The following is a 12,622-nucleotide window of genomic DNA, read 5'->3' on the forward strand; positions in this document are numbered from 1 at the left end:
TAGAAATAACATGGTTAAGAAAAAAATAGTGTAAAAATATTTTTTCCCCAAACTAGTAAAAAAAGCTTTTTCTCTATACTATACACAAAAAGTAAATATGGACAATTTTGTTTATGAGCTTTTGTAATTTGACCAAACTGTAACTATTTATAAAATAATTAAAAAGAAAGATACCTAGGTATATCCTGTCTCCATGATTTACCTGTCTGGAAACATTTAAAGTGAATTTCAATGCAGACACACAAAAATATTCTTAAAGCATCTTCAGGAATATAGATCGGTGCGCTAACAGATTATTTGCATTATTTTAAATATTATATATTTAACACGGTAAAACCAAATATCATTTTCCGGGAACATTTTGGGTAGTGATAGCTCACAAAGTACCTCCTTGAATTGAATACCAAGATAGCTCCATATATCCGGCATAAGTGCCAAATGTCAACTTTGGCTAATAATGGGTATGGAGTCTACAATGATTTTCGTGTGACCATATCGGGAGAGACATCTGGGGTGCCAATGTAGCAACTTGCCAATTTGTCTATGGTGAAGTAAGATGGAAGAAATATTTAGCTATTACTGACCTGCTGGAAATGATCAATTGTCAGTGGTGCCTGTGTTGAAGCAGTCGACTGGCTTCTTCCATCTCTTTCTTACTGAGCGTGTATGTACGGTCAGTTGTGGGATCAACAAGAGAGATGATGTCACAGGCAGGCAGTGAGAGCACATCTGGTATATCTAGATACACACAGGAAGGTGCTGGTCCATGAACACTTTGCTATTTCATGTGTCTCGTCGACTTGCAGAACACAAGCAAGCCACCATAGGTGCAAGTAACAAAGCCCCTGATTTTATCAATGGCAATGCCAACTTGTGAACCATCTGCTGCAATTACTAACTCTTCCTTAAAGTCTGATTTAGAAGAATATTGCCTCATTGCGACCTTTCTTTGAGACAAAGGAATTACAAGAGTGAAATTTACGGGTTCCAGAAATCTGTCGAGTTGCATCAAATCTGTCCTTTAGGAAGGTGGCTTCCTCTTCATGTTCCCCCTCTGTGCAGTACACGTATGAATCTTGCTGTCATTCATGGCCCAGTTTCACAATTGGTGTAGAGTCATGATCTGATTTGTGTAAGGCTTTTGCAGCATTCCTTTTCAGTGCACCTCCAATACAATCACACACTACCTTGCCATGTAAGGTTGCAAAGAAATGCTATTCACATGCCACACCATAGTTGCGGGAATGCACACAGATGTTAATGAAGTTTTTCCGGTTTCTGTTCCGAGATATCATTGACCCAAAATTTTCCCGGGATTTCCTGGAAAATAAATCTGATGTTCAACAAACGTTCCTGACATATTTTGTAGCCTATTCTTTCCTCTTCAAAATGGTATATTATTTTTCTCTCTAGCTCAATATTTACGGGAGATATGACCAACTGAAGCTAACAAGATTCTACAAAAAAAATCGAATTTATTCATTTTTTACCACCCTGTACTCTGAAACTACACGGGGTACAGGGCTAAAATTTGATGCATGAACATCTCTCACAGGGACCTACATGTACACCAAGTTTCATTAAATTCTGAGACGACGAGTTTTTTTTTTTTTTTTTTTTGTCTTTTTTCTTTCTTTCTGAAAATTTGGTTGATTTCACATAGAATGACTCGCCAGTAAAGTATGCCTAGGTTAGATTCGATTCCCTGGGACGTCCTGGACATTCTGCACAAATCCGATTTTGTCCAAGTAACGTGACAGTGGAATTCCTGTACAAGATTTCTTCGTTAATGTGAGATAATCAAAGGAATATCCAAACATCCTCCCATGAAAGGTACACCTCATTACAATGATAAAGTAAAACTAAACTATAGGTACTTTGTCTACATGCAACATTAGCTTCAAATGCTTCCCTTCCAGGATGGATTGATTTAAATCACTTCATTTTTTAAATAAAAATTGTTGATTTAAATCAAATTCCGAAATAATTTAAAGTGAAAATAAGTAAAGTCCTGTGTCTGTTCTGTTATTTCGATTATGGAAGTTAATAATCATAATACAATGAGACTCAAATGTACAGTATAGTATGAATACAAGTGTCATGCAGAGGATGATTAGGGAAAATCCCGTTTTGAACAGGTAACGGAGCAATCCTGCTTTCTCCTTTTCGTAACATTGGGTTTGTGTTTTAAAATCGTTAACCATTCCAACGGGGAAATCACCATCGACATTTAATACGAATTTTTTTTTTTTTTTTTTTTTTGCGTGTCTGTTTCTTTGTTGCCAGATAATAGGGCGTATTTAGAGGGGTCCTATCCCTCTACATTTTTTTTTTTTAAATAACTTTAGGCGAAATTTATGTATTTCATACCGCAAGCTAGTTCTCAGTTTTTAAAAATAGGTCCCTGCCAAATATCAGTAACTTTTGTGAAAAAAATTGTCATTTTGATAAACGTTGCTGTATTTTTTTCTTAATGCTTAACCTTTTAAATTATATCACCTATTTTTAGGTGATAGGGTAGAATCTTCATTGTTCGATTAAAAAAGTACCAATAAGGCTTTTTACTTCGTTTTCTTCAAGACTGGAATATGCTTTCACGACTTTTTGCGTTGAGGCATAGTGTGTGATAATGTCATAAATTTAAAAAGATGCGTATAGTTATGCGTATTACTATTATTTTTTGACGGGTTACATTTTGCATTCAGAAGACTGAAATTTTGCACACTCGTTCAGTGCACCCCTTAATAATTTTCAGATCTCTGCGTGGAAACGCTGGTCTAGAGCGGGCAAAAATGTTTTTAAAAAAATGGGTAAGTCTTTACTTTGACTCCAACTGTGACTTTAATCGGTTCTTATAAGTTCAGTTACTTCCTGGAACTGTATGTGCGTGAGTCACTTGTTGGAACTGTTCGTGCCTTTGGTGTGACGTCTTAGTTCATATTTTTCCCACTAGGTGTCTGTGTAGTCATATGGTAGTTTGTTAGTGTGATGTCACATGCTATGTGATCTGTGGTCACATGTTCTGTGTGCATGTATGTGTGTGCTGCATGCGGGAAGCGCGTAATTGAATTGGTTGAATTGAGTTAGAGAAAACCTATCATAGTTGTGGTCTAAAGCTGAAGATATTTTCGACCTATTGTAAAAGTGGACGTTTATTGGTTTCTTGTTTGTAATAATAGCAAGTGTGCTCGGTTTAATAAAACGACGTGTGTGCGGAAAGGAACATTTTTGAGTAATGTTGAGTATTGCGCATGTGTTCTTGGTATCTTATTTTTTCGTGTGTGGAATCAGCAGTTATGAGTTCATTATTCATGAGTGTTCTCCTATGGCGAAATGGTGTGTGTTTTCTTTTTTAATTCATATTATTTTTATTCTTGATTTGTTTTGCATTTGAGTATTAGGCAAAGTATTTGGTTTGCTGCTGCTTGTCCTATTGCCTTGTTGAGATGTATTTTTTTTCTTTGTCATGCACTGATTTATGATTAGAGACGAGTGTTTTTTTTTTTTAATTTTTCCCTTCTTATCTTAGCTTTATAGTAGTGGTGTGATTATTTATTATTATTTTGGATGTTTTTATGGTACTTGAGCGGGGGGTTTGGGGGCCGGTGGCCCCCCATTTAGATCTGAAAATTCATAGCCACCGCTTCACCTGAATTGATGTTTAGTAACATTGTGGCCCTTGTACTTATAGTATAATTCTTAACATCGTATAGTAACATTGTGGCCCTTGTACTTATAGTATAATTCTTAACATCGTACATTACTTTCACTGTTAGTAATCGTAATCGATTCATGTGATCCGGTTCCGGGAGCAGTTTAGGAATGATTCCTAAACTGCTCCCGGAATCGGATCAAATGAATCGGTTGAAGTCACTGTTTGGCTCAAAGTAAAAATTTGCCAAAAAATGATATCTTTAACCCTTTCATACCCAAATTTTTATTTAGCGATATAAAAATATTTTTTTCTGTTTTTAGTTAATATTAGGCTACTTTTATCGTAAAAAGTTCATACTTTTGCTTTCAGTGCTCCTATTGGCGAGAAAAATCGTGGGTCCAAATGTACCCACTGGACGCATAAGATATAAAATGTTCTAATATTGTGAAATGTTTAGTCTTACCTAATCTTTAAGTTTGATATATATATATTATTACATTCTAGCCGTACAAAATACTATATGGAACTGTTGATAATACAGTAAAATAACATTGCTGAAGAAATAACTGAAACTTCATAAATAAAAATGCTTTTCATGGATAAACTATCAGTATATTTTACCATAAAATTGGTAATACATAATATTAGGACATAATTATTCTTGTATAAATTTTAACTATCTTATTCAAAATTAGAATTGCAAAGATAAGCACTTATGCAGGAAAATAAATGTTAAATACTGTTGAAAACGTGAAGTTATTTTCGATGGTACTGAATGAAACAATTTTTGTTTTTTGTCAAGCACAAAGCTCCACCACATTTTTGGCACCTCATCCTAGATTTGGCTTTGATGCAGAGTTTGCAACGTTGCTTTTGTTTATCATGAATTGGCCAGTGACCAATAGCATCGAATCTAGTATCTAAACCAGGCGTTGTGCTGACTGTCTTCTTCTTCTTCTTCTTGATCAAAGGTGCTTCCTCAGTTGAAGATCTTCCACGTTTCCTCGAGATTTCCTTTCCAGCCATTAGAAGAGCATTTGCAATATCTGCGCGGAAATCTATTAACTTCTTATGTGTGCCATCACCTCTTTGATAGAAATGACGTCTATACAATAACCAGGAATCGACAACACACATATCAATTAAGTGGAACACAATTCTAAGATAAAATCTCTTGGCCCTTATATCAGTTCTGTATAATTCAACGAGCATGTTATGCAAATCTACACCTCCCATCCTTTGGTTATATTCTTTGACAATTGATGGTCGCCTCACTTTTATATGACTCTTCTCAGCCAGTGACCACCTTTTTACTTCATCTACTGGCTCAACACCTACGTAAGATGACGCGATGTGAACAAATTTATTGTCATACCATTTTAACGCAATTATATTTGTTGTCGTTTCTGTTCTATAATCGAAGCTTCCACGCCCAGTTCTTCTGAGATCTTTGTCAGACTTAAAGTTGCAATTTGGCAACTTGTTAGGTCTAACAGTACCAACAGCCAAGAGACCTTGTAATTTCAGCTTAGAAAGAAGGGAATATGATGTAAACCAATTATCAAATGAAACTTTAAAATTCTTGTTCCTCGGTACATGTTCAACAAGACGCATAACAATATGGCCACTAATACCAAGTTCAGATTCACTTGTTAGAGTTTCTTTTCCTACGTAAATTTCAAAATCGTATACAATTCCACTCATGCCTGCACATGCGAAAACCTTTATACCCCACTTATGAGGTTTATTTCTAATATATTGTTTCAAGCTGCTTCTACCTTTAAAAGGAATCAATATTTCATCAACAGTATTGTACTCTTCTGGTTCTGTTGTCAGAAAGTTCTGTCGCACTTTGTCTATGAATGGCCGAATTTTATACAACTTATCATAGTGTGGGTCACTTCGTGATGGGCACTGTGTATTGTCGTTTACATGAAAAGTATTTCTAAGTTTTTCAAACCGATTGCGTGGCATAATATCAGCAATAATCGGGAACCGTGTGCTGTTTGCCCAGTAAAGTCTGTAGCTGGGAACTTGTAAAATGCCAGACAATACATGAATTCCAATGAATTGTTCAATTTCGTTTTTATTTGTATTTAAAGATGCTCCACACTTCTGTACGGAATACATATTTGTCTGCTGAACAAGTAACTCAATGACATCTTCTGTTATAAATAACTTGAAATAATTAAGGGGAGTTGTGTCGGATGAAGGTGGGTCACTAAATAACACATCACATCTTGTATCAACTTCTTGAATATCACACGCTCTCCAGCGAAGCTTTTCCTTTCTGCGTTCTGGCTTCAGAGATGTGGACGGAACGGGCTCTGAGTCCTCAGGAATCAAGTCATCATATATGGGATTGGTGGTGTCAGGAATATCAGGAAGGTTCAATTCGATATTATCCGTTACGGATGTGCCTTCTGTCGCTGCAAGAGTGAAAATTTCGTCTATGGCTGCTTCCTCGTCACCAGATTTTTCACCTAGATCATCAAGATCTGACCAGTCCCCCTCTGCGAGCATACGCAGAATCTCTGTCGCATCCAGCGAGTTGTTCATCTGAAAGTATAAGAAAGAAAGAATATGATTGTAATTTTTGCAGCTAATTTCATTTCGAAGTTGTTAGTTTAAGTTAGTATATTTACTAAGATTAGGTTAGGTACATTATTACCTTCAGAATAAAGAAAAAGGTTAATTTGTTAGATAAAGTCGAACAAACTTTATTATTTTCCAGAAATAAGTATGGCTAGAAGTACAATTTAGTATTTTCGAGAAGTAACTGTGGAAATAGAATACTCTTGGTAATCTTCTTCTAAATAGTTTCAATTTATTTGGAGAAAATAATTTTCACATATTTTATTTAGTATCTTCTATGAATATTTCTAATTTATAATGATTTGGAACATCCTGTATAGAAAGGACGAGGAGGAAGAATGGATACGAAACTGAGAAATAAAATGAAAGGTAATTATGTCAAAAAGTATAAATTTTCCTATGCCTCAATGTTTTAAAGTAAGTTTCAGAAATACATAACAAAGAAAAATTTATTCCTCATAATAAAATATCAGCCATTCTTATTGCAAAGTTTATTGAAAATTATAAGTTCTTTCTATATAAGTCTTTATCATACTCCTAATGGTTCCAATTGGAACCACACTTCATACAGAGATATTTCTAGTAATAGCTTCAGTGTAGCCTGATGGGTCCAATTGGAGTCATGCTTTTTTATCAGTGAATATAATCAAAAAGATTAGAAATTGCAAGCATATAATAACAGAAAACAAAGAAACATACATTCTACCACATATCTTCAAATTTTAGAAGTGAAATATCGAATACTTACCTTGAAAATATAAAATATTCAAGCCGACTTGTCAGGGATAATTGGAAGCCTTGACGTACATGCGAAACAATTACAAGAAACATTCGAACAACGATTGTCGTGTATAAAACACAGTAGCCAGATCAAAAATAAAAGTGTAGCAAACCTTATGGTAGGTTCACTAATTAAAAATGGTCAAAAAAACTTATGAAAATATATACGTAACATTAACGGGTCCATTTGGACCCACGAGGTCGCAAAGGGTTAACAAAAAATAGCTTTTTTCGTGATTTTCCCACCTCAGATGGAGACATGAATGGTACCGTTTGAAAGGCTGTTCTATTCTGAAGAAAATGATGTTCGTACTATGCTCCTAGGGTAAATAAAGATGTCTCAGGAAACTGTTACCTGAGATCCTATTTTATACGGGAATCTGGGGTATTTGGGGAATATTAAAATATTTTTCGCGGGCTTATTTTTGCACCTACAAGATTGAAATTTTGCACATTTACTCAGTGAACCCCTGGGATAATTCCAAATTCAACCCCAATACTTTCACTTAAATGGCATAATTAGCATTTAATACTAATTCCTAAAGCTTTTTCTTCAGTTCGCAACTTGTATTATACGAGGAGAAAGATTTAAATCAAAAAAATCGATTTAAAAGAAAAAAAATCAACAAAAATGATTTTTTTTAAATCATGATTTTTTCCACCCTGTTCCCTTCACATCAAAATACTTCCTCCCTTATCTCATCATACACTTTCTAGGTTTGTTTCCGTGCAGATTTACAATATACTGCACTGTCAAATTTTTTAAAAAATGCATTTTACTTCATCTTTTGTACTCTAAATCAGTTACAACGCAACAAATCCTGCACCCTTATTTCCTTGGAATTCGCTGCGTACAGACTGACAATATGCTTGCAAACTGATATGCGTGCGAACTCCATCAACATCTAGGCGAATGCCATAAAAACTAATGTGCAAAAAACGCTAACCAACCTGTACTAGGTGGCACTAAAACATAGGTAAGAGTGCACTTCGTGCAGAACAAGTTATCTTGGTTATCTTTTAGTTTCTCCCCAATCTCGGAAATATAAGATCGGCAATTGTTTAGAGATGGGGGTACAAAATTAGTGAAAAACAGGACGACTTAGGAAGTGAGTTGACAGTGGTGAGAAAATATCATACACAATTTTTTAAAGGCAGATGGGGACCTGTACAAAACGTAAAGATAAATGGAAGTGATTACCCATTTTATGTCAAGAACAGTAGACTCTATAGTCATAAATATAAAGAACACGTTCCGTACATTCTGCAGAATACTTCGCCGTTGTAAATTACACAGACGTCTTTGAAACGAACTAATTTTAGCTATAGTATAGCCAGGGCTTGAAAAATCTTGCTTGAAAGTACTTGCCAACCACTACTAGCCAGACCATTTTGCAGTCAGTGTTTATGCAAATGAACAAAAATCACTTTGCGACATAGTAAAACATGTGTGTTTATTGGCATGGATCTTTACAAAATTAAAAAAAACAGAAAGAAAAGAAAAAAGTGTGACCTCTATTATTTATTCTTGAATCCACGTTTTTCATTGACCGGACTTTATTCGCTAAATGTGAAAAAGTACTCGGCATTGACGAGTGCATTTTTCAAGCCTGATTTATAATTGTCTGAAACATAGGTAAACATAAAAATGCTCCGCCAGTAATTAATCTTTCATATGAACTCTCTCATATGTAAACGTTAGTTAAGTGTATTATAAATCTGAACGGTCAGTTTAGGCAAGGTTCTAGATTACTGCTCCCCCTACCCACTGAGCAGTAATAAAGACAGAAAACAACATGCCCTGCGGGGCTCTAACCCGCCTTCACTCGCTAACGCTCGTTCGGCAATACTGTATGAATTAAAGTATAAACTTTAGCACACAAAGAAACCAACCAAGCTACTAACCTATATGAGGGACCAGTAATCTAGAACCTTCCCGTCAGTTTACTATATATAGCCTTACTACGAACCTTCATATTGCCCAAAATTAAATTTCTTTTTTTTTTCTCTCTCTCTCTCTAATTAGTCCTCCTACAAAATATAGGAATGAAAAGTCTGGCCGAAACAGTGAAGGATTGAAAGCTGTGTCAAATCAATCGAGAAATTGCTAACGTATGATAACAATGATGACCCGGGTAAACTTTACAATACATGCTCCAGCTGCGCATCGATAAATACGAACGTTTCAAAGGCAGGGGTAAAAGTGAGGGGGAACGCCATCTCCCCACATCCAAAAAATGTGTAGCTACGGCTCCCGCAGTTCCTAAAAAAATACAATGGGTAAAGATAGACAGCGGGACTGCGTGACGCCATGCCGCTACATACCGTCCCCCTACTTTTTGAGATCCACTTTTACCCCTGTTTAAAAGGATATAGTAGAGTAGGGAAATCCGGGATAGCTTAGTTAGGGAAGTTGGACTAATCTTGTTAAAATCAATACTGTATGATTTGTCGTCTGTGCGTAAGGATACCAATTGGAGTGGGCATTGTAAAGTTACCCCAATTTTGAATTTCTTAAAACTATACAGCTTAGCTTATGAGCATATGTTAAGCAAAAATTCTTTGGAGCATCTGTACCAAACATTTTCTAAAATTGTTTGATACGCATCCTCCAAATATCATGCCCAAGTCATACTGAATAAGCACTTTAACTTTACCTAGTGCCTTGTGTAAGATGTTCTTTATTAAAACGAAAACAAATTTTGTAAAACATTATTGAAAAAGCTTACCAACCTGTGGAAATTCTTCATCGAAGTCTTTGATCCCTGTTCTGCATCCGTCCACGCCGGATCATATATCGCAAAGAGCAATCGATAAATATCTAATTTTTGCTCTAAACTGCATTGACTTACACTGTACGAAGGTACAATAACATCATATGTGTCATGTAACTTAGTAAAAACTTCCTGCTCCACACAAGCCATTTGACGTATAGCTACAACTGGAGCAATAACGATTATAACACTGAAAAAATATTATTTCTTTTAAAATGAAATTACACAGTACACTCTTGTCAAAGATGCTACGAGGACATTAAATATAATGTAAGTATTATTTACATCAATACGAAAACTTGCAAAAATTGTAGCGTAATAATCATTTTCAAATAGCACTTCCTTTTTGACCTAAAATGCGACACAATTTCATAAACTCCGCTACACTGTTGCCAAGTACGATACATAAAAAGGAATATACAAACCGTTACCGAATGCGCTTCAAGATACTTTTAAAATGCTATAAAAAGTTATATTTGTGGAAGAATGTGAGTACAATCACAGCTATCATGTTAGTTTGCGTCAACACACAATTCAATTCACAATTTAGTTTGTGATAATCCTTACAATGTCTTTTTGTATCTGTTTGCATTGCGTTTTGACGCGGTACGCACATTGTTGCGAAGACTTGTATGAAATGGCCGGTCAAAGTCACGTTATGTATGTGTTTGCGAAGATGCAATGCAATTTGTGTGTTTTCGTTTGCAGTTATCGTTATAGAATCTTCTACGATTAGTTTTTCCAGCTTTTGCGTTGTGTTTTGACCGCAAAATTTTACGAAGTATGCTACGGAATGTGGGAGGCCCGTAGCCAGCCCAAAAATGTAGGGGGGCCGGATGAAGTTATGGGGCGTTTACACTTAGTCGATTTAGTAGCACGACTAAATCGACTCGCTGCATTTGCCACTAAATCAAAGCAACTAGGCCGAATCAGATCGATGGATGTGTTCAATTATTTCAACCACAGATTTCAATTCAGTTGCCAGTCGATTAGTCGCCTTCGATCAACAAGCGATTAAGTCGAAGTCCCGTTTACACGGTCGATTCAGTTGAAAGTGACGTCAATTCAACTGAATCGAACGCAAATCGACTAAGTGTAAACGCCCCATTAGGGAGGCGATTCAACCATATGATAGTTCATCACCATATCATAGTTCATTTGCAAGTCTACCATGAAAATTTTGGGGGGGAAGCAAAAATTAAGGGGGACCTGCCTCCTTAACCCTCCTAGATGCGGGCCTGTACATATAGTGTTGATTTTACTCTCCTAGGGGTCATAATGTAGCATAACAAAACGTAAAATATGTGAAATAGTTTGTGATACTAAACATAGCAGTAATAATTAATTTTTCATGTTTTCCTTTGCATTACACTCTGTGGAAAGGCTGGCACGGAATAGAGCCTCTAATGATTTCAGACGTTACACAATACTCTGTTGGTGAATTTAGGATTTCATAATTTTGCTCTTCCCGTTTGTAAATTAGCAATTACTCTGTATAAAATCTATATATAGCCTGTTTATTTCAAGAGTGACATATCGCAATACCTAACTTTCCAGGAAAAGCGTTTGAAAGTTTCGAAACGCGGTGAAAAGAACTTAGCGGAAGAACGACACAAGTGCCCTCGAGCGCCTAATTTTGGAAGCACAAATTTTTACCAGAGATAGACAAAATTAGCTTTCATTTTCTGACCATCGATTTTTGAGTTATCTCATTCTTGAAATAAACAGGCGATATATTGTTTTACGCATAAAATCAGGTCCTGGGAATTATTCAATGATGATTTGTGTCAATACAGAACAAAATCTGCATTTAATTTGTGATAATGGCTCATTTAAGAATCTATTGAAAATCAATAAATAATTGAAAAATTAAATTTTATGTCCCACAGTTATACCGGTTAGGCTAAAGGAGAAAATAAATAATTGATATACCAAGGAATTGTATTCCCATTTCTTTTCGAATATTTGTCGAATGGTAAATATGTAGTCGATAGTTGATCGATTTCGCTTAAATCCACACTGATAATCTCCAATAACTTCATCTGCGTATGGGATCAATCTTGCTAACAGAAAGTTTGAGAGGATTTTATAGGATGTTGACAGAAGAGAAATGCCTCGATAATTATTACAATGAGTTTTGTCGCCTTTCTTGTGAATTGTAACAATGATTGATTCTATAATTTTTAGAAATGTAATCTTCCTTGTCTCATACTCTGAATATGTATCACCTTTAACACTCTCAGCCCCAACCCTGTTTGAGTAAATTTCATCCCGGGACCAGACTACACGTTGCTATGAACACTGTCAGCCCATGTGTATCTATTTGATACACGTGGTCCATCAGTAAACCCTTAAGCCTGTCTCAGACGGGACTGAAGTAAGGGTGCGATTCACGATCTAAAACTCACGACCTTACTTAACGATCGTGTGAGAGGTAACTTGCTCTTAGGTCAGGTTGAAATTTTCTGCTGTCTTTATTTGGATCCTTACTTGGAAGAAATAGAAGCAGTTTCTATTTTCTTCTAGACTTCCATACAACTACCAATCAGAAAAGAGGCGACATTCAACTTTATTTCTCGCTGTAATTTCAAAACAATGTTGCCTGGACAAGAGAAACAATAATAATATTAATAGAATCATATAAAAAATATGAATTTTTAGATAATGTGAAGCACGATTTATATTATTTTTAAAAAACTGCAAGAATAAAGGCCTTAGAGAAGGTATGCAGTAAAGTAAATAATGTCCGCCCGAACACGACAGGTGTGAACATATATAATTACATCTTTTAAAAGAAAAAAAGATAGGTTATTTAAGT

The 12,622-nt window shown here is 35.6% G+C and overlaps 1 protein-coding gene across 1 annotated transcript in view; it reads right to left on the minus strand.

The window, feature by feature from the left end:
- LOC145661938 (uncharacterized) overlaps positions 1-10,209 on the minus strand; it is a 45,180-nt gene extending 34,971 nt beyond the window's left edge. The window contains exon 1 of the mRNA XM_081727287.1: positions 9,764-10,209. Coding sequence (XP_081583413.1) covers positions 9,764-9,954 — 191 coding nt within the window. The 5' untranslated portion in view covers positions 9,955-10,209. The remainder of the gene's footprint in view (positions 1-9,763) is intronic.
- Positions 10,210-12,622: the final 2,413 nt, after the last annotated feature.

The sequence above is a fragment of the Thermobia domestica genome, chromosome 1 (assembly GCF_964235325.1).
Source record: "Thermobia domestica chromosome 1, izTheDome1.hap1.1, whole genome shotgun sequence".
Lineage (NCBI taxonomy): Eukaryota > Metazoa > Arthropoda > Insecta > Zygentoma > Lepismatidae > Thermobia > Thermobia domestica.